Source organism: Eumetopias jubatus, unplaced genomic scaffold, assembly GCF_037043125.1.
Source record: "Eumetopias jubatus isolate StellerSeaLion01/CBP00866 unplaced genomic scaffold, mEumJub1_p1.0 scaffold_13, whole genome shotgun sequence".
Classification (NCBI taxonomy): Eukaryota; Metazoa; Chordata; class Mammalia; order Carnivora; family Otariidae; genus Eumetopias; species Eumetopias jubatus.
The window spans coordinates 26,210,488-26,234,062 of NW_028274819.1; the positions used below are offsets into that span (position 1 = coordinate 26,210,488).

Here is a 23,575-nt window from a genome sequence, read left to right on the forward strand (position 1 = left end):
CGACTTCAAAAGACTTTTCTCAGATCACACGTTCCTTAACTTTTTATCCAGCCCCTAGATATCCTCCAACACAAGAAAAGTTGCCTTCTAAAAGTTTACTTCCTGATTATCTCAATTATAACCACTGCTCTACTACCTACCAATCCCTCTCGAGTCCCGAACTATCTCCTGCAAGTAACCTTCACCTCACTGATCCTGATGCCTGTGGGCTTGTCAGCACTGACAACAGGCTTCAGAGCTAACATATCACTCACTCCACTAAGACAAATACTTTCCCAAAGCCCTTATTTGTGTTTATGGAGCCAAAATTTCATCATCCAGACCAGAATCCCAAATTCATTCCTTGATTCGTTGCTATCCTGGTCTATGCTCCCCATTCAATCCTTTATGAAAGCTTCTGGATTCTGTCCTTATAACAATGTCTACATCAGTAATCTCTACTTCTTTCACCTACATTCAAGCATTTTTTATCTTTTATCTGAATTACTTTATAAGCCTATTAATTTATCTCCTAACCTCAACTTTTTTTCTGCTCCAATGTATCTTCTACAAATATGCAAAATTAAGCCTTCTAAGGTACAGCTATGATTACTTTACCAAAGATGTCACCAAATCTTGGTCAATGACTCATGAATTAAGTACAGACTCTCCGCCCTATCCCTCAGAAATTCAGATAAGTCTATTTGATTATAAAGAAAGTTGCTTTATCCCATTTTTATGGAGAGTCTACTAAAACATAGACTGGTAGATTAATAAAATCAAGGTACAAATAGTAGGATGGATATGGGGGAAAAACTAGGCTTAACTGGCTATGAAGATACTTAATTTTAACATTTTATGGCTAAGTGAAACTTTTTAAGCCCTTTAACTAAAATTTCACAATCTAGAATACTACTTTTCAGTCATAGGTCAGGACAGCTGATCTCCAACTCATGTAGTATGGCAGGACTCACAGTATGTGTTTAAGAGAACCACATACACATGTCTGATGAACAAATCAGTAAGGCTGTAATACAGATAAATGAGGCTACCTAAGAATTAAACCTGGATTGCTCGCCATAAAAGAAATGCCCCAAAATAAACCAATGCTTTAAGATTTATTTATTTATTTACTTATTTATTTGAAAGACAGAATGAGTACAAGTGGGGAGGAGGGGCAGAGGGAGAGGAGAAGGAGACTCCCTGATGAGCCAGCAGGGAGCCCAATGCGGGGCTCAATCCCTGGACCCTGGGATCATGACCTGAGCCGAAGGCAGACGCTTAACGACTGAGCCACCCAGGTGCCCTAAACCAATGCTTTAATGAAGAGTAAAATAACCCAACGAGAAAAAAGACATTTCCGTTGGTCCACAACTGCCACTTAATAGTTTTATAACCTTTGCTCATCTCAACTTAAAAAATTTTAGCCAGTATTACTGATCACTTTTTATCAATAGTAAATGGGGAATAAACATATTGCTTTAAAATGTTAACTCAATTTGAAGAATTTAACATTACCACCAACAGAAATGTAATACAGGGGCGCCTGGGTGGTGCAGTTGGTTAAGCATCCAACTCTTGGTTTCAGCTCAGGTCATGATCTCATGACCCTGGAGCCCAAAGCTCCATGCTCAGTGTGGAGTCTGCTTAAGACTCTTTCTCCTTCTCCCTCTGCCCCATTCCCTCTCCCTGCTCTCTCTCTCTCTCTTTCTAAAATAACACATACCACTACAGCAATTTTACATTAGTCAAATGTCTAAAGGATTAATCTTTGCCTTCCCCACTAGATTAAGTTTCAATAGAGCAGGGGCCATCTGTTCTCATACACTCTTAAAAGAAACAAAATGTAAACAAATGGAAAAACATCAGTGTTCTTGAATAGGAAGACTCAGGATCATCAAGATATCAATTCTTCCCCAAGTTAATTGTAAAATCTGATACAATCCCAATAAAAACACCATCATTCCCCTGTACCAGCAGGGCAAACGAATTGTTTAAAATTCATTTGGAAAAATAATAAAATAAGAATCAACCAAGAAAACTGGTCTATTGAAAAGAAGAACAAGGATAACTCGATCAAATTTTAAAACTTACTATAAAATATTTATAATTAAGAGTGTGGTACTAAACAATGGTGCCAACTCATGGACAGTTGAATAGAAAAGGAAATCCAAAAAGAGCCAACTGCATATGGAAATCAGTTTGATCATACAAGTGACTAAAATCCAAACAGATAAGAATGAAATTATGTTTGAAAGTATATTTCCAGGTTTTAAAAAATTAAATGTGATTATAAGCTTATTTCAAACAAACGTAAAACAATATAAAGGTTCACCACTCTGCACTCTATATATAATTTTTTGCATTTATCACCATTTCTAAGGATCTGGCTTAGTTACCAAGTTAGAACCGTTCTTCACTAATGCTGTAATTACTCTGGAACAACCCTTGCACAGAATATAATTTTGCACTCACAAAAGCAACTGAAAATACAAAAGAACAGTATATGTCCTCTTAAATCTTAACACTGAATAAGCTCTTCTTTAAATACCTTCAGAAAAAGCTGATCATGATAAATAATGGAATTGGTTGTTACAAAAAGCACAAACATACTCTTTGGTGAATATCCCCCGAGGGCCAGTGGCTGTGCCCTGGCTAGCATCCAGGGCATGTTTTTCCAGAATATTACGGGCAGCTGGACTTAAACGGAACCTACGAAAAAAACATGAAGATTAAGGAAACTAATAAACACTCCTAATTTGAGTCAAATATACCCAAACATCAACAGTTTTACCGATAATGAGCAAAATAAAAATTTATAATAAAGTTAAAATGATTCCCATAGTCACAAATAAATTAATCTGTACAAATCTGGTTTATTTTACCACCAAAACATTTTCATACAAATTTAATTAGTTACTATTTCAAAATATTCCTTTAATAAGCGTTAATATTCAAAAGGAGAGAGCTTCCATTTTGATTAATAATTTTTCACATGGCTCTTCATCCAACACATCAATAAGGAACTAACTATACTGTTCCTTCATTTTTTTCTGTGTGGTAAAATGTACAAAAAAATTACAATTTTAAACGTTTTTAGGCGTACAACTGAGTGGCATTAAGTACAATTAACCTGTTGTGCAACCATTGCCACCATCCATCTCCAGAATTTTCAGTCTCTCAAACTGAAACTGTACCCATTAAACAGTAACTCCCCATTCCCTGCCCCGCCCCCTGCCCCAAGCAGCTAGCATTCCACTGTCTTTACCAATTTGATTACTCTAGGTAACTCATATAAGTGGAACCATACAATGTTTGTTCTTTTGTGATTGGCTTATTTTACTTTGCATAATGTCTTCAAGGTTCATCCATGTCATGGTATGTGTGTCAGTATTTCCTTCCTTTTCAAAGCTGAGTAACATTCTGTTGTATGTACACAGCATGTTTTGGACACATGGGTTGCTCTCACCTTTTGGCTACTGTGCATAATACTGCTATACATGGCTGTACAAGTATCTCCTTGAGTTCCTGCTTACAATTCTTTTGAGTACCCAGAGGAGGAATCGCTGGGTCATGTGGTAATCCTAGTCTTATTTTTCTGAGGAACTGCCGTACTGTTTTCCATAGTGGCTACACCACTTTACATTCCCACCAACAGTGCACAAGGGTTCTAGTTTCTCTATATCCCCATCAACATGGAAATCTACAACTCAGCACTTCAAAAACACTGACAAGAACTGACACTGGTATACTAAAGGAAAAAATTTTTAAAACGGTAAGGGTCTGCATTTTTATTTAAGTTCAAAAGTGGTTCTTAAGAGGACGTTTCTCAATGAAGAACTTTTCCTTATAAAGAAAAAGTAATTTTGTATAATTATAGAGAATGTTAAATAAATGAACTTGTTAAAATTTTCAGAATCCATCAATTAAAGCTATGTAAGGCTGACGTGAAATGGTGTTTACTAAGTATCAGTGTTATACAGGGACAAAATTGAGCTCCAGTCTGTGTCGGACACTCAAATGCAATATAGTTGTAAAGGAATGCGTGTTAAGATGGTAATTCCATTTTATGTCAGTCATACATTTAAAACTGGAATTCACATTACAGTAACTAGAATTCCACGGATGGAAACATGAAGTCTGGTATATTGAATTCCATCCTATAATCCTAAAACCTACTTCAAGTTCAACGTGGACAGACTACTTGCTTTGTTCTCCACCCGGTGAGCAGGGCTTTCATACTACCTGGAACGTGACAGGTATTCAATAACTGTTTGTTTGCTGAATGAACAATGACAGTAAAAAAATCATTCCTAGGCCTCAGTCACCTAAGAGAAAAAGGGACGATCAGCCACTTCCTACATAAGGTGCAAAGATGTTTTAAATATAATGACTAAAATATCCTAAAAGCTGCTGTAACTTTTTTCTTCTTTTTAACATCAGCATCCAAATAAGCATACTCACTGCAGTTTTCCCAATGTGTGCTCCTCTTTGACAGGAGGAGAAATTTGTGGTTCGGGTGGGGGACAAGGCACTGATGGTTTTGAAGCTGGTGATGGAGGACCTACATCTCTGGGGATTTCAACATGTTTCCAATCTTCTCCTTCTTCAACTAGCAAACCAATTAGTGAACCTAGTCGTATATTTTTAGATCCTTCTTCAACCTGTATTTTAAAAAGAAAATAATTGCAGAGATAGGAAGGCTCGTGACCATATGAAGTAGTTTAAATAATTCTGTACTGATTAGAAAGATCTCTTGATTTGAGCTAAAATCTGCTTCCAAATCAGCCTGCCTCCTCCTTCCACCCACGATCGTCCTTTCTTACCTTCCCCCACGTACACCTTCCTTCACCACTCTTCCCATCCCAGTTATTAATGCTATATCCTGAAAAAAAAAATCTAGAATTTCTCCTCTGATAGCCTTCAAATATATAAGAGCAATCATTACCATCTTCCTTTTGATGTCAATCAGTACAAATCAAAAACAGGAGACTGATTTACTTCAACTATTTGTCTTTCCCAGATAGTTTCCTGTTACAATAGCTTAGAAATTCCAAGAGCTCACAATGAATTAAGTACCCTAAATTAGTCCTATTACTAACATTAATTTAATGGAAAATGTATTCAGTAAACTTAGTCTCTGAGCTGATTTTTATTTACTTAGAGAAGTCCCTAGGGGACCTTCAGATGACAATGTTTTTAAATTCGGTACTGGAAGAAAATGTCATTCCTTTAAAATTTTTATTATTTTCTTTCAATTACATTAAATAAAGTTCATTACAGATGTAATTTAATGAATAATAGAATGAGAGGCTGTAGGATGTTCACTAATATAGTAACTCTAAGTAAGAACATAACTCCTAAAATGGACTTGATATTTCTGATTAACATTAAATTTGATGCTTATTAGTATGTGCACTATTCTAAAAATAAATAAGGCATAAGTCATGGTAATTAGGAAGCTTTGTAAGTTTACTAATTACTGATGGAGAAGAACAGAAATAATGCTTCAGTGAAGCAAAATATACATGTAAGAAATGAGTACAGAATATAAGGACATTTAATGAATTGCAAGCTGTGAAAAAAAAACTGAACAGCCCAAGAACAATTTGTTTAGCTGTTTGTCACATCCTAAAAAGTTTTAGTTCTATGTACTACTCATTTTTTTTACTATTATGTCAAAAAGATGAGTTAATATTATTTTAAATAAAAATTTTGTTTTAAAACAAAAAACATACTCAACATGGATCAAGAGTGGACTCCAGAATGCCCGCTGGTAAGGGTTGGAAAGTGGCGCCTAAAGGCCCAGCATGAGGCTGGCCGAACTGGGAAGGAGAAAGCAACATGGGACAACCAGTGGGAAACCTGTGGCACCTATTTCTCCAGACACCCATACACACGGGCTGAACTCCATCCCAAGGCACAGACCCCTAGGCTGGAGCCTCTTTCTTTACAAGAGACATTCCCATAGGCTGACATGAATTACCTGCAAATGTGCTAAAGACTGCCTGCTTAAGCTCACCAGCGTCCCCAAGGATGTGAGATGCTGAAGTCGAGAGACAAAATCTGTACAGCAGAAACTCCCAACAGAGAAATTATTTGAGGGGGTTCACTCCATTAAAGGTGCTGGTAAAAACTCTGTTTTGATTGTGATGTTAAAAAATAATCAGTAAGTTAAATAGTTTCTTCTGTAAAAGACAAACAGTGTGAAAGCTGCTGACACAGAAGGAGCGCACACCGCGGTTAATGGAGAGGAGCAGAGTCACATGACTGGGTTTGAAAACTTAGTAAAATATAATACGTTATATGTTAATAAAGCCTCTAAGACAAGATATCTAAAAAAAAAAAAAAAGAAAACTTAGTAAAACTTTTCCATCATGGTTTCAACCACTGAACAGTTTGAAACTGTCTGTATTCTTTAAGATAAACACTTTAACCTATATGCAAATTAACTTTGGTCTGAAAGGAAGATACATAAGAAACACTGAAGCTGAAAACAAATCAATGACAAGTTAAAAATTCAGAAGGGGAGAAAAAACACTCATTAAGTCCTTGACTAACAGTTTGGCAGTCAAGTGCCAGGCACTGTTCTAGCACTATGTCAACTCATTTAATTCTCCTAACAACCTTAGGAAGTAAGTGCTATTATTATTCAAGTATAGGTAAGGAAACTGAAGCACAGAAAGGCTGAAGGACTTGCTCAAGATCATAAGACCAGTAGGTATCCAGACAAGATACAAATGCAGTCTGACATTACATAGCATTCAACACGCCAAGTACCAAATCTGTAAACTGCATTCACAGGCTGACCAAAATTATCATACAGCAGTTCAAGATCATGCTCCTACTTTAAAAAACAAGCTTAAAGGGGAGAAGATATAGACTGGATTATAATTCATTTAGCTTTTAATTCACGGGGAACACAGACTCATTTACCACTTTAATATGTCATTTACCCATTTCAACATGAAAATATTAGAACTGAGAATATCTCCCATTTAGTGAATTTGCTCTGAGCTTTGAGGGTTATTTTCTCAATTAAAAATGTTATAGTCTACAGAGAGGAATCAACTGAAGGTCTCAACAATGTCAAATTTCAACCATAAACTTCGGAACAGTGAAATGCATCTTCGAAGGTGACTCAGGCAATTTAATGAAAAATAAGGGGGGAAGGGACCTAACAATAAAATCATATTGAAAAAATACACATTCTTGAAAAAGAAAGGAATACATTCTTTAGAGGAACACCAGTGACACAGTATTACAGTAAGATGCAGCTAAGAAATCGATTGAAGAACATGACTAGTACCAAAAACATTCTTTGTTATTTTTTAATTTTAGGAGTATCAACAAAAGGAAGCATTTTTTTCTTTTTTAAGTAAGCTCTCCCAAAATGGGGCTTGAACTCACGACCCAGAGATCAAGAGTCGCATGCTCCACCAACTCAGCCAGCCAGGTGCCCCTAAAGGAAGTATTTTTTAAAATTTTGCATTAATATCCATGGATTTTAGTTTTCAGAAAGAATTCTAGTCTTGAAAATTATTTTGAAAAATAATGGTCTATCAATGTTTTGCCAGTCAATAAATTGTCAAAAATTTATATAAGCTTAAATAATCTTAATATCCTACACCCTTTTCACCCTCAAAAGTATCCTGGTTTGTAACAAATCATATAGTAACCCTAAAATGTTAGAAGCCAAACCAGACAATCTTTAATAAATTCTCCAAATAGAGGCATGTGGGTGGCTCAATCAGTTATGCATCTGACTTTTGATTTTGGCTCAGGTCATGATCTCAGGGTTGTGAGATAGAGCCCCACAATGGGCTCCACACTGGGCGTGGAGCCTGCTTAAGATTCTCTCTCTCCCTTTCCATCTGCCCTTCCCCTTCCCCCTCTAAAAACAAAACAAAACAAAAACTCCAAATATGTCATCCTAATATTTTACTTTATTAACATCATTTAAAATGCCTGCTGTCCAGTTTGCTGAATAAAGTTAAGACTAAGCTTATGAACTAATACCTGAGTAAAAATTTAAGGTTTTCTGTACAATTTACTAGTGATTAAATAAGAATTTAACAATTTTCTCATTAAGTGAACTAAACTGGAAATGGATCATAAAATTATCTACACTGACACCAATTATTCTTTATTAACATTATTAAAAGCTTCTAAGCTTTTTTCTGGTTCTAACTGAAATGTAATAAATATTATTTTATATAAAATGGAAATCAGATGCAAAAATTACGAATGAGAACAAAGAGATATGAAATTGGGCAGGGGTAGAGGAAGAATACAAAAACCTTTCCAAGACTATGCAAACAAATCTCCATGAGGAGCAAGATAGGTAATAATTTCTAATGGTTTCAAAAATGTGCACAAGCTAAAAACTAGAGCTTTATATCATCACTTGCCTTTTAACAAGACCAATCTCCAACTCCTTGATTCTGAAAGTAAAGATCTCGTGTAAGTATTCTTATTAAAATCAGTTTATTATGTGTGCTCATATGAGAATTATTCCACAACGAAAGACAAAGGTGCGGCCTGCATGGGAGTGAGAGGGCTGGGAGTGGGGAGGGGTGAAAGACTCAAACAGCCCAGTGATATCACCTAATATCACCCTGATTTTTTTCCTCCATAAAACTGTTACATTGTGACATGAATAGACTCCCATTCCTATTATTCAAAACGCATGTGGAATAATAATAAAGCCATAAAGCCCTAAAATACACATACAATCTTTTCTTTGGCAAGGAATTAACCATTTGTGCTGCTAAAGCCCTTATTAATCATATCTCCCCCTCAGCCCCCTACCTTTTCAGAGCATTAGGGACCAGATGAATAGGCACTACTGACCTATAACGCTGTTAGCAATTTGAAATGCATTACGAAGCAGCTAAGTGGGAAAAGCTATCAATTCTGGAAGACTTTCATAGTCAAACAATCCAGAGCTAGGGCCAAGAACACAGCTTGCCAAAAGCATACACAATCAAATGTAGCTGGGTTTATTACATATAGTAATTTAATCTTTTCCTTTTCCTTTTTTTTTTAAAGATTTTATTTATTTATTTGAGAGAGAGACAATGAGAGATAGCACGAGAGGGAAGAGGGTCAGAGGGAGAAGCAGACTCCCCACTGAGCAGCAGGGAGCCCGATGTGGGACTCAATCCCGGGACTCCAGGATCATGACCTGAGCCGAAGGCAGTCGCTTAATCAACTGAGCCACCCAGGCGCCCCATCTTTTCCTTTTTCAAAATGCTGCATAAATTAGTTGAAGAAACTATTTTTGATATGAATAATTACATTTTCCTTGTTATGAAGGTATAGAAATTTTAGCTTTCCATTCATATTTCCTCCAAGAAGTATTTTCAACATGGTGTTTTAACATGGCTATTAATAATGCAGATGACAAGTAAAGGAATTTTGATAATTAGAATGTAAAAAGCAACATATGAATGATGAAAAAAGGGAAAAGGATTTTTTAGGAAGAAACACGAGTGAAAAACTGTGTATAGATCTACATCTAATTAGATTATAACATTCCAAAGTGTGGCCTTTGAATAAAATGTAGAAAGAAAGGTGTTGTTATCCATTCCCAAAACAGAGGTGAGCTGGCATCTCAGAATTAAAAACACTATCAAGAATGGACTCAAAAGACATGTAGTGTCTCTGTACAAATCAAACTATAGAGGCATGAATGGATACTTACTGTTCAGTTGCAAACAACCAATACAAATTAGATAAACATATAGATTGACATAGGGGCTAATGGTCACCAAGAGCTGAGTAATTGTAATAATAATTAGAGTAGCAGTATTTATTGATGCTTGGTGGGTGACAAGCTTTATAATGAGTATATATGTATTATCTCAATCTCTACTACTGCTCCATGGTGTAGATATTATTATCTCTACTTTATTATGAAGAAAAAGGCACATAGAGGTTAAACAATTTGCCAATCGCAGGGCGCCTGAGTGCCTCAGTGGGTTAAGCGTCTGACTCTTGGTTTTGGCTCTGGCCATGATCTCAGGTTCGTAAGATCTAGCTCCAGGTTGGGTTCCATGCTCAGCATGGAGTCTGCTTGAGATTCTCTCTTTCTCCCTCTGTCCCTCCCCCTGCTCATGCTTTCTCTTTCTCTCTCTCTCAAATAGAATCTTTAAAAATAAATACAATAAAAATAATAAAAATATATTATGCAGATACAGATAACATAACACTATAAATACAGCAGTAAAAATAAAAGGTGACTTTAATTCAAAGAACTTCACATTTAAGAGATCTTCATCCCGTTAAAGACAATCAAAATAAACACTTACCACTATTTTGGCCAAGATGCCATCATCACTTGCATCTAAGGTAACCACAGCTTTATCAGTCTCTATTTCACATAAGGCATCTCCAGCACTCACAGCTTCACCTACAAAACAAGACTGGGTTTGTTTTGTTTTTTTAAAATATAAATGTTAGTATGTGGGTTTGAGTGTGTGTTAAGTGCATAAAACATGAATAATGAATACCAAAATATTCAGTATCTAGCTCTGGGCTGTGGAATTACAAGTAATTTTCATTGTGTATGTGAGTGTGTGTTTGCATGTATGTATATAGGTATGGTTTGTTGTATTTTTCAAAAGCTCTATAATGGACATAAACTACATTTGTTATAATAAAAACAACAATTACAAAAGATTATTGAACAGATATAATGAAACCACATTTTAGAAACAATAGCAATGAATGCATAGTCTCTTCCAAACAAACCAATTCCAGATCTACTCCTTTCTTTTTAATATGTTTTGACTATATTCCATGAGGACAAAAGTTTTACAATTAATAGCACTTCTGGGTTAACACTGCAGCAAAAATTCAGAAACCCTGTTGGCACTGCAGAGCATAAATAAATAAAGCATATTAAACAAAGAGAGAATGTCAAAGACACAACTGAGGTCAAATAAACATTTCTGTGCAACAGAAACAATATGGAAACTCAAAAATGTTGAGCAAGACCTGACTTGTTGTTTCTGGATCTAGAAACAGGTGGGGGGGGGGGGTAAGCAGGGAGAATGCAGTGGTTTCCTTTGGAATAAAGAGAACTAAAAGTGATTTGCTGCAGACAGGGATGCAAATCAGAATCTCCCCTTAAAGTTAGGGCTGGGTCAGTGACTCTATTCCTAACAGAAGGCCAATAAAGGGGGCAATCAAGACCTGTTGACTAGAACTATAGCTTTAACCAGAACTGTAGGTCTAGGAAGGTAGGGAACAAAAACACTACCTCAGTACCAGGATCTGAGCCAAGCCACCCTCTGGCTCCATTACTCCATCTACTGATATCTGCAATACCAATAGCAAAATCCCTAGACTGGGGGTGGGGAAAGGGAAAGTGGAGGGCAGGTGGGAAGACACTGAAACACAAACAAAAAGCCTTTTTAAAATAAATAAATAAATAATAAAACAAAGTTCCAAAACATTTGAAGAAATTTAATGCTAAGAAAGAAAACCACAAAACCAATAATGGAAACAAATTTATTTCAGATGAATTTCATTTAGTGCTACCTGCCAGAGATTTTTAAATAAGTATTTTGAGGATGTTCAGAAACATAAATGAAGGTAAAAGATCCATCACAATAACAAGAGATAAAAAACAATGTACAGAAATGAAACAAAAGGACATCACATAGGAAGGAAAAACCTAATGAGAAATCTTGGAAATGAAAAATAGTCATTGAAATAAAAAGACACAATCATTGGGATGTATTCTAGACTAGACATAGTAAAGTGAATTATAAAGGCAGCATTAAGGAACTACCTGGAACTTACTACAGGCAGAGAAAAAAGATGAAAAATAGAAGAAAGCAGTAAGAGACACAGATTGAGGCTGCAATGTTTGTCTAATAGATTTTCCAAGGGAAGACTGGAGGGAATAGTTGAAAAGCAATACATGAAAAGATAAATGCTGAGAATTTTCTACAGTGGAAAAGAAATACATATCCTCAACATGAAAGAGCTCTGAATGAGTTTAGATAATTGTAACCTATGGTGTATTGACTAGGAGGGGGCACTGGGAGCCCTATAGCTTGCTGGGAGTATGAATTATGAATCTTGACTAGGTGGTGGTAACCTGGTTATATGTGTATGTAAAAATTAATTGAGCTTACATTTTCAATTTATACTTCACTAAAAAAAAAATAAGCAGAAAAAAAGTATTAAGACTGTATGAATTCACATTAGATACACTGTAATGAAATTCCACACAATAAAAACAATCTTAAAACCTATCAGAGGAAAATAAACCAGATTACATCAATGGAATGACAGAAAGCATACTTCTCAGAAGCTGTAGTAAAGGTCAGAAGACAATGGAGTACTATCTTCAAAAAGCTGAGGAAAAGTAACTGTCTAGAATTTTATACACAACCAAACCATCATTCTAGAATAAAGGAAAGGTGGGGCGCCTGGGTGGCTCAGTTAGTTAGGTGTCTGACTCTTGATTTTGGCTCAGGTAATGATCTCAGGGTTGTGGGCTGTGAAATGGAGTCCCATGTCGGGCTCTGCTCTGGGCGTGGAGTCTGCTTAATATATTCTCTCTCTCTCTCTCTTCCTCTGCCCTTACCCACCTTCCCTTTCATAAAAAAAAAAAAAAAAAAAGATTCTTTAGACATAAAAGGCTAAGAAAATTTACCAGCTATTGAAGAGCTATTAAAAAATGCAGTTCATCAAGAAGAAAAATGGACATAGGAGGGGGCCCATGGACTACATGAAACAAGTTACTACAGAAACTGATAGAATGGTAACTGTGAATCATTTAAAAGCTAATTTCTGAGGGTTTAAAAAATGTAAAACTCAAACTCTAAAAAAAAGTAAGCTGGATAAGGAAATGTTTAGTTGATAGTTAAAGCATGCAAAGAACGTTGATATAAATAGGCAGGAAAAAATGCTAAATAACTCTAGATTTTACTGGCAAAATTTAATTAAATATGTATCCAAAATACTTAATGATGTACACCCCCCCAAAAACAGAAATATAATCTACAGCATTCTGCAAAGCAGAGGAAACATTAAGTAAAAACTGTCACCCACCTGAAGACACATGAAAAGAAAAAAATAAAAAACATACCGAAATTGTAGAAATAAGTCCAAATGTATCAGTAATTATAATAAATGAATTAAAATAACCTACTAAAAGCAGCAGAAATTATCAAAATGATTATAAAAAAATAAAATCTGGACAAACGTGGCTTACAAATGACAGACCTAAAACAAAACCAGAATAAAAATACAGGTATAGAAAAGCATGTAACATACAAATGCACTCCCTCACAGATATACCAAAAATAGCTGGTACTGCGGTTTTCATAGGCACACTCAATAAAAGAACATGAAGGAAAATCTAAAACACTAAGATAAATATGCTCTGGAAGTTTACTGTACAGAAACTACTTCCTTGTATACCAAGATGGTCACATAGATGGTTATTATTATCTTTGGTTAAAACAGTTTGGAACCGTCAATATAAACTATTTTAATGAAATCAACATTATCTGTTAGATGATATTTACGAAACACCTAAAAGGTGATTGTTGGCCTAACCCTGAAGAGATTTTTCTATTCAACAAATATTTATTAAAAATGCTTTAAGGTACTGAGGATATGGGGGGGTTGGGCAGGGAAGGTAAGATTCTAACTTCAAGAAGCTTGGTTTCTACCTAGTGACAATTAACTGGAAATTATGGTGGGATCGGGTAAAATTAGGATGCCATAGGAACATTCAGGAGGGATATCTAATTTAGTTTTTGCAAGGTGAAAGGCTTCCTAAAAAGAATATATATATTTACATAATTACGTATATTATATATATACTATTTATACATATATATAATCTGAGCCTGAAAAGAGGAGAAGACAATCAAGAAGCAGTGATCCAAGCAGAAGGCACAACATACCCAAAGCCCAGGAGGCAAAAGAGAACAGGAAACTTTGGAGGAGCTGGGTAATAGTACCTGAGAGAAGCAATGAGAGATTAGGCTGGTGAGGTAAGCAGAAATCAGACCAAAAGGAACCTTGTACGTCCCACAGAGAAAGCAGATTATATCATCTTACACACTTCTTTATAATGGCAGATGTTTTCATAGTTAAAATAGAGTGTATTTCAAAAGGAAAAAAAAAAATCACATCCTTATGTTTCTGCTGTAACCATGGAAAAAACAATTGAACTAGGCCACCTAGCAATACTTCTAGACACCCAGAAATTCTGCCCATAAGAAAAAAGTAAAATTCACAGAACTGTACCTCTGAAACAAATAATACAATATATGTTAAAAAAAAAAAGAAGAAGAAGATAGCAGGAGGGGAAGAATGAAGGGGGGGAATAGGAGGGGGAGACGAACCATGAGAGACGATGGACTCTGAAAAACAAACTGAGGTTTCTAGAGGGGAGGGGGGTGGGGGGATGGGTTAGCCTGGTGATGGGTATTAAAGAGGGCACGTTCTGCATGGAGCACTGGGTGTTATATGCAAACAATGAATCATGGAACACTACAGCAAAAACTAATGATGTAATGTATGGTGATTAACATAACAATAAAAATTAAGAAAAAAAGACAAAAGTGAAATGATGTTTTATCACTTGTGTCCATCTACCACAAATTCCAAACACCCTTTAAGAACCATAGATCAAAAAAAAAAAAAAAAGGCCCCACAAAAAAACAAACCATAGATCAGCCATGGATCAATCTAGATGACTTTGTTCCTATCCCTGAATTCCTACAACAGTTTTAATTAATTTGAAATGAATCACAAATTGCATTCTAAAATGTTATGTAGTTACCGTTATTTGTTTTTTTTTCAATTGGGTTTTCCTCTATTTACCAGACTGTGAGCTTCTTCACAACAGGAATAGGACACATCTTAGGTGTTTTACATTCTACCTCATTACCCTGGACTCCAGCTAGTGCTTCACACATAATGAGTTTGTAATGAAAACGCTTGAGGAAAAAAAAAAACTATAGTAATTTCACAAACCCTCATGTCATCATAAGGTTTACATCAAACTATCATTTATATCTCGTTTGGTTCTAACATTTGATTTGTAGCATGCTTCTAACAGTTAATATCTCAGGCAGCCTATTTCCTTTTTATGGTGTTTTAATTATAGGTACACCTACTCACATAACACAGACATTGATATTTGCTATATGAGGATGCCAAGAGAGAGAACGGAAAGAAACATAGAGAAGGATCAATCCATTACGCAGTGAAATTTCCCCAGAAACCATAGCAAAGTTTAAAACATCGCATTATTATATAAGGGCACATTACCCCTAATTTTATGAAACTAAGGTACTAGCTATCAATAATCAAACCTAATGTAAATACCAAAAGAAAATCTTGAGACTAATAAGAAGCCATGATGATTCTAAATATCCTCAGTTTTGGCTTTAACAAGTTAGTGCTATAATTGAGAAAAGCTGTGAAGCAGAGTATTAGAACTCAGACACAGATTTGATTCCAAGCTCTGACACAAGTAATCTTGACCAAATTACTTAGGTTTTGAATGCATAGGTGTTATAAAAAAAAAAGATCATGCAACTGGAAATGTTAGGTTAACTCTTCATATACATCTTCAAACACTTCACAACATCTTTAGATAAAAACATCAGGTATGTTATTGAGAACCATTAAGAACTAGGACTCATTCTCACTCCCTATCCCATACTCTCATTTCAAACAGATCATTCAACAATTAGTATACATTAGTATATAAGGCATCATACTAAGCACTACAATGAGAAGAGTTTGTAGTCCAAAGGAGAAGGCTGAAAATGAAAAGCCAGGACAGAGCATCATGGATGGCGTGAGGTGACAGACCCTCAGCTGCCCGTGTTGCAGGAGGTGGCAGCTTTGCAGTGTCCCTGCCCCATCTCCTCGTGGTGCACGTCAGCAGCCGAGGTGGAGCGGGCCCGGAGCGAGAGTGCGGGCCCCAGGAGGGGCCAGAGCAGAGGCCCGCCCGGGGGCCGCTCCCCAGCACCGAAGCCAGCATCATCGTTGGTTCCTTTGTCCAGAAGGGCGGCTGTCAGAGCTGAGGCCTGGAGTTACAGAGGCTTCCCTTTCTCTTTTTAAATTCTGGGTATGAAGTATAGTCTTGATCAAACACAATGGTCACGTTTATGAAGTAAATACATCCTGTGACTTTAACAAAATAATTTTGTCCTGCCAAAAATTAAGAATAAAAGTCTTTATATAGAAGGTGTATACAGTGGTAGTGGTGGGGGAGAGCTAGCTTTTATCTGTAAGGCCAAGAATATTAAAGAAAAAAACCTCTTCTTAGTGCTAAGTTGAAGCATAATGACAGCTATGATTTGAGAAAAATAATTCAATTGTTTACACAACAAATACTAGTTAAGTACGTAAATGACATTGTCCAAGGCAGTATGGTAAAAAAAAATAATAAAATCAGACAGACCTGCTTCAAGAAGTTCTTAACATAACTGAAGAGTACAAACAAGCAGGCCATGGCCTTCCCACCCAATCAGGGCTTACAGCAGTGTGGGAAGACAGAGGAGGGGCCCCTAGTCAGTGTTTGTCAACCCTTTTCACTTCATTACACAAATAAAAAAGATTATTTGCATGACCAAAGACCCCCAGTAACTGTGCTCCTTGGCCATCTGAGGTCTGCCCTGAGAGCTAAAGGCAGGAGTAGCAGTTTGAGAAGGAAATGGCTGGGCCAAGTTAACCTCCCTTACATCCTTCTGACCCCTTACATTTTATTATGTTGCCTTTCAAGTGTTCAACACACATGTGGCTCGGGGTCACCCACTATATGGGGCAGGGCAGACACAGAACATTTCCATCACCACAGAAAGTTCTATTAAATAAAATGGCAATCAGTAATTGCACCCACCAATTCTAAAATCCTAACATGATAAGAAATATGAACAATAAATGTAAAAAAGCACAGATGGAGTGCTGTTCAGCAACGAAAGGAAGGCATTGCTGATAACAGGCTACAACATGGATGAACCTCAACATCATGCTAAATGGTAGAAGCCAGTCACAAAAGACAACACATTATAGGATTCTACTATATGAAATGCCTAGGAAAGGCAAAATTTTAGAGCCAGAAAGCAGATCACACTAGGGATGGGAGAAAGAAGTGACTACAGTCAGGCACCCGGGATCTTCTAGGTGACACAAATGTTCTGAAACTGGATTTTGGTGATGTCGCACAACTCCTTCTACTTAACTAAAAATCATGGAATTGTGCACTTAAAATCAGCAAAATCTATGGTATGTAAACTGTACCTCAATAAAACTGCTAAAACAGTAATGGACTGAAAAAAATGGTGAAGCTATTTATGAAATGCGTGTTTCAAAAGTTTTCCATTTTAGCACCACAAACATGGATATAAATCCCCAGAAATAACAACAGACATCGGGAGCTCTTCTTCAGTAGAATCCAGAGACCCATGTGACTCCACAATAGCATCTCATGATAACACTTCCAATAGTGATGAACTCCTTCTGAACAGTTTTACCTCAGAACTATATAATCCACATTAATAAGATCTGGTCTAAAGACTTGTACAAAAGCTATTTGAGATAGTCGCAGCTCCCAGTCACATGACAGAAGGAACGTCCACATAAAATGGCAGTCTCTGGAGGAGAACATCAAGAGCTGCAGCAGCAAACATCACTGATGAAGTTCCAGACACTGAGACTAAGTAAGTACTTTGCGGGACTACCTCAACCAACTTCTCTTCCAGTATTTCATGGTATGCTCTAAAATATCTCAGAGAGAAAACAATGTTTTTCATACCCTCAAATATTCTCTCACAAAAGGGGGAAAACAAGAATATTTTCTTCCTTTTGTTATTTTAAGATTTAATTTCAATTGATGAAAAAATAAGCTATATCTATATCCATGTTCATTAAACTGAAAATATCTGAAGCACATTTTTCTCTCCAAATAATAAACTTGTAAAAAAGATGTGGAATTACAGTTCAGCTCACCTTTCAAGAGATTCTGACATTGTACATGTTACCTATCACTTTTGAAGTGTCTTCTTCACCAATTTTATAATGCATACTCCTTACTTAACCCCAGACTGAAATTAAGTATACTATTCATTATAAAACTGCTTTGTTAACAATCATTAGATCAACAAAGATGGGAAAAAATGTATATATTATTGCATATTTCCGAGACTCCAACAAAACAAAATTAAATTGAGTTATCATAGAATTCTAAAGCCAGGAATATACCTTAGATTTTAACTAGTTCAACTCACCCTCAGATATTTCATGGCAGAGTGGGAACCCCAAAAGACAAACTGTGTTTTCCAGGCCAGAGTTCCTTTCACTGCACCTTTATCACCTTTGCTTAAAGCACGCCCCACCAACACCTCCCAAAGCATTAGTAATAACAGTTGTGAATTAGAGTCTCCGATTTTCAAGAAATCGTTAAAAGTTTGTAAGACCTAACTGCTATCCATTAAAGGTTATCAGATCATTAGCCTTAAAAATAAACTAAATTTATAATTAGATATAACACTGTTCTTTTTTATGAACAAAAATTCAATCCATTTAACATTTGAAGGTCTAAACTCATTGTTTCAAATAACAATGACCATGCATTAAAAAGATCTCAAGATCAATTTTTTTTAAAACACAGTTTTAAAAAAGCTGCAGGAGACAACTGGACAAAATGGTATACATAAAGTTTGATGCAAGAATTGAAATGTTTTTAATATAGAATGATTGAACCAAGTTATCATAAATGTATCAAGCCCCAGACATACTTAGACGCATAGTCACATGCATACTGTACACAAATGTTAACGAAAAGAAGTTGTGCTCAAAAGATCACAATGAAATCATGAACACAATGAACTTAAAGAAAGAAGATGGTGAACTACTGAGGACCAAAGATTAAGATTACTCTCAATTATTTATAATATATTAGTAAAGGAACATTTCTCTTCAGTTGGCAGAACACAATTTTAAGAGGAACCTTCAGGGAAGCATGCTCCAGGGGCTTACAGCGTATCCTGGCTTGTCCTATGTGAAAATAGTACATTGTCATGAAAAGGAAAAAAGAACAGAATGATGAGACCATATGTCTCCTGGCTCTCCATCATACTCTGCCTATTCTAATGGATGTGAGTAAGTTATCAGGTTGCCAGTGAGCTAGAAGTCTGAAAGATAAATGAGGTCCAAAGAATCCTTATCTACTTGCCTCAAAATGTGAAAAAATTTAATCTTTTTATAATAACCCTAAAAGGCTGTTCTGTGTCTGAATCATTAAGTAATGACACCAACACTCTGTCATATTGAATGTGGAAATAGCCAGAGCTCTGTAATTCATCAGGAAAAAGAAACCTAAAAATAGATTCCAATTGATTACATTATTTATAAAAGTGAAACTTTCTTAGATACTGGTAATTATTTTAAAAGACAGCAGTCATACAGAGCCAATTGCTCAGAGTGCTTCCTAATGAAGCGCTGGCTCTTTCATTTATGTGATCTATGTCCTCCTCAAATTCTAGAAAATTCTCTGCCACTTTTGCCTTGAATATTACCTTTTTCTCATTCTCTCTTTTTTCTCCTCCTAGAATTCCTGCTGTTGGATTACTGGATGATTTTCATATTATTCCCCATGTCTCAACTTCTTGTTCATATTTTCTACTGCTTTCTCTCTCTCGGGCTGCATGCAAACTAATTTTCTCAGGTTGAACTTCTGTTCACTAATTCTTTGCTCAGTTACACTTTAAAACAACCTTGAGTTTTTCGTTTTCTAATTTTAGAGATAATATATTTCATTCTTAGAAGTTCCGTTTGTACTTTTCACATCTGCCTAGACTTTCTGGAGAGTGACTCTTTTCAGATTTTCAATTCCTTCTCTTACATGTTTAGTCATTTCAAACAGACAGTTTTATGTATCTAGTAATTCCAATTAACTGAAATTCTTATAGGTCTAGACCTGCTGCTAGTTATGCCTCATAACCTTTGCTCCTAAAAGACTATGTCCATGTTTGTTATTAAATTTGAGACTGTGAACTCTTCATAAGTGGGACTTTATCTGGGAATCTTATATGGCTTGGACTAGAGGCTGAGTTTTTCCAGAATAATGGCTTCTGCCAGGTAAGCCAGGAAGATTATCAGCCCAGAACCACTTTACCTCTGCTTGTGGGTTCCCAGAAAATTCAAGTACTATAGATGTGAACCTCAAAGCCTCATGAGGACAGGACTATGAAAGCAAATTTTCAAGGGAGTAGGCATTCTTATTCCGTAGAGATCTCAAGTCAAATAAATGAATTTGCCTGTTATCATATAGCATTAAATTCCATCCATATACTGATGACTCTCAAATTTCTATCTCCGAGTCAGACTTCACTCATGAACTTCAAATCCTACAACCAATCGCCTATTCAACACCTTGGCTTCAATGTCTAATAGGCATCTCAAATTTACCACATCAAAGCCTAAACCTAACTTCTTGATTTCCCCTCCCCCCTGCTCCCCTCCTCCTCCCCTCAAAAACACCTGTTCCCAATCTCATTTATTCTTCTTCCAGCTCAGGCCCCCGTGTGGCACATGGCTCCAACTCCTTCTCACCACTGTAGATGCTGCTAGCATCTGATGATTCCCCTTTCTTGTATTTACGCACTACCTACCACTAAGAAATTCGCTTTATAATTTTCTATCCAGTAGTGAGCAGAAGCCTTATCCCACTGCTTAGATGGTCATAGTGACCAAAAGTCCTCAGGGTTGACTTTTCATGTGAGTGGGCAAAGGGGGCTACTTAAATGACTTATTACAGTTTGCTCTTGACACCAGATTGCTGTCAGGGCCTGCTCCATTCAGTGTAATGCTACTAACAAGGATCAAGAAAGCACACAGAAACCACTTCCTATAAAGTAAGCATGAGTGTGGATACATCTTGGTTTCAGGATAAAGACCCCTACAGACTGACAAACTAATGACTGGTATTCAAGATCCTTCCTATAACCTATCTGACCTCACACACACTATGCCCTTAATGCAGCCCAAACTACCTACAATTGCCAAAATATATGTCATGACATCTCACTTCCAGGATTTTACTGGATTGTTTACATTACCCAGGATGCCCTTTCACACTTCTTTTTGTTTTAAACAAAACCCATGTATTCTACAAGGACCAGGGTCAAATAGTAGCTCATCTACAAAGCTCTCTTAGATCCCTGTCACATTTCCTGCTTTTGGCTTACTCTTCCCCTGCCAATATATTTACTAACAACCACTTACTGTGCTGCTGGGTGTGTTCCAATTACTATGGTAGTCATAAAAGGGAAAGGACACAGATCAAGACATATTCCCCAGAGAGGAACAGAATTAAGGAATGCTTCCAACCAGATGTGGTAACTAGTCATGGTCATCTGGATAGCCTCACTGTACCACACCTCCTAACCTCCATATTGGTCTAATCCATAGTCCCAAGTTCCTGCTGTGAGGTCCATTTTGTAATCTATCTTGTTGCCTTTCCTAGCACCTCAGACTGCCTCAAAGAACTGAGGGCTTCCCCTAAACTCTCAAGCTCATTTGGCTACGGTTCAGAAGTAAATACCTGTAGCCTTCTTCCCAACCCCCGCATCTGTCATCACGGGCAAAAGTGATGCCATGAATAGCTCTCTCTCCTGGAATCACAGCATAAGTGTCAGACTGAATTCTTGCCCACTGCCTAAACTCTTCAGTGTTATTTTACAAGCACTAGACCGGACCACTCAATACCAGCATTTGCCTGGATGACATCTGTGCCCACTGAGTCACATACAAGTCCTTGCCAGGGCTAGTCTCTGGAATCAGATATGGCATCCCAAGCCATGTCATCCATAAGCTCCCCTCTTTCTGTTTTTAACACCTGGTTCACCATTTTTCAAGCTGAAGCATAATAATGGCTACAGGGAACTCATCTGGTTGGTCCATTTCTCTGTAATCTCTAATAGGGACTGGTGATTCATCCTCTTTCCTCCACAATAATTCAACATGTTGCAGAATGAGTAAAGCACAGGGAAAGACGGCTACATCGAGTGCCGAAAGAAGCTATCCCCAGTCAATACCTGCACGGGGAAGATAACTCTACTGCAACTCTACTGTTGCGGGGTGGGGGGAGAAAGCAGCCACCAGCAATATAAAGTCTCCTTCTCCAGATGCCTCCACATTAATTGTTCCTTTGTCCTTCTGTATTATGGAGGCATAATAATACATTTCACTATCTAGTAGGGCTAGAATCCTTCTCCTCTGCTCTTCTTTTGAGAGTTTTCTCTATTATTCTTATTTGTTCTTGCCAATGAAATTTATAATCAACTTGCTTAGCCTCAGGAAACACACACACACACACACACACACACACACACACACACACACACACACACATACAGACAGCATCATCATAAAACCACAAATTAACTTAAGGGGATCAGCAAATTTATGATGTTGACACTAAAAGCTAAGTATAAAAACTAAAACTAACAAAAAAAAAGTCTCAAAATATTTTACCATTCTCTGCTTGTGAAAAGATACAGGCTGAACCCAGAAAACCTTTGCTACATTATACATTACCATGGGAAAGTTTATTTAAACAAACTTAGATTAACTAGCGAAGGATGTGATTTATTTCACGTGCTGTGTAATGCAGCTGATGCGAGGACCCAAAACAATGAAATAACACAAGGCATTAGTAGTGTACTCGCTCACCTTCCTTTTTCAGCCATTTCACAATGTTTCCTTCTTCCATCGTAGGAGACAGTGATGGCATCAGTATCTTAATGGGATCAGCTGAAAATGAAAAAGGAAAGATCAGCCACAAAAAAAAAAAAAAGAAAAAGCACCTCACGAGGCATCAATAAAAAGTTAAAATACGTTAAAATCAAATTCAATTTGGGAAAGAAAATATTCCAAAATCTAAAAGACTCCCAAGCGGTCAAACTAAGTGTCCAGTAAACAATATGAAAACATAAAATTGTCATTTTTTAAAAAATAAAACTCTTTTTGGAATACTTTCAATTCCTTTTTCATAGTTCCCCAGTCATGTGTATTTTCAAGCCAGATGCTTGCAAGATTAAAAAAAAAAAGAAAAACCTGATTTATGTTTCACCTCCTTCTTCACGTTTGTCACTTCAAAAAAATATTTACAAGTAAAATGACCAAAGGAAAAGACAAATAAGAAAAAAAGAGAAAAAAAAAAACTAGGATTCTGATAACCTACAACAAAGTAATCAAGATTAGACTTTAAGAAATTGATTGTATTTTTTATTTCCCTCTACTATTACACTATTCAAGAACCAAAGGTTCTTGCTGGTAGTTGTGAAAGAGAAAGATTCGCCTAGTCAAAGAGGACGAGGCAAATGAAACTGCATGGTTAAATTAATCTCAGATTGTGTTCCATACAACATTTCAACTAGGGATCCAAAAAGGTAGACTCAAACCAGGGTGACCCCTCAGTGAAACACAACTACTTTCTCCTTGGATATCAAAAAAGGCCACACTCTCTATATTTGTCCAGATGTGCTTTGCCAATAGTCGCCCAGTGTCCAGGACCACACTCAAAGAGGACACAGCTGTATAT

At 36.6% G+C, this 23,575-nt stretch overlaps 1 protein-coding gene across 1 annotated transcript in view; it reads right to left on the minus strand.

Moving 5' to 3' along the window:
- The window catches only part of PDHX (pyruvate dehydrogenase complex component X), a 66,758-nt gene that overhangs the window by 27,181 nt on the left and 16,002 nt on the right, over positions 1–23,575 (minus strand). The window contains exons 2-5 of the mRNA XM_028087754.2: positions 22,705–22,785; positions 10,293–10,393; positions 4,444–4,643; positions 2,593–2,691 (exon numbers count right to left, since the gene is read on the minus strand). Of these exons, the coding sequence (XP_027943555.2) occupies positions 2,593–2,691; positions 4,444–4,643; positions 10,293–10,393; positions 22,705–22,785 (481 nt within the window). The remainder of the gene's footprint in view (positions 1–2,592; positions 2,692–4,443; positions 4,644–10,292; positions 10,394–22,704; positions 22,786–23,575) is intronic.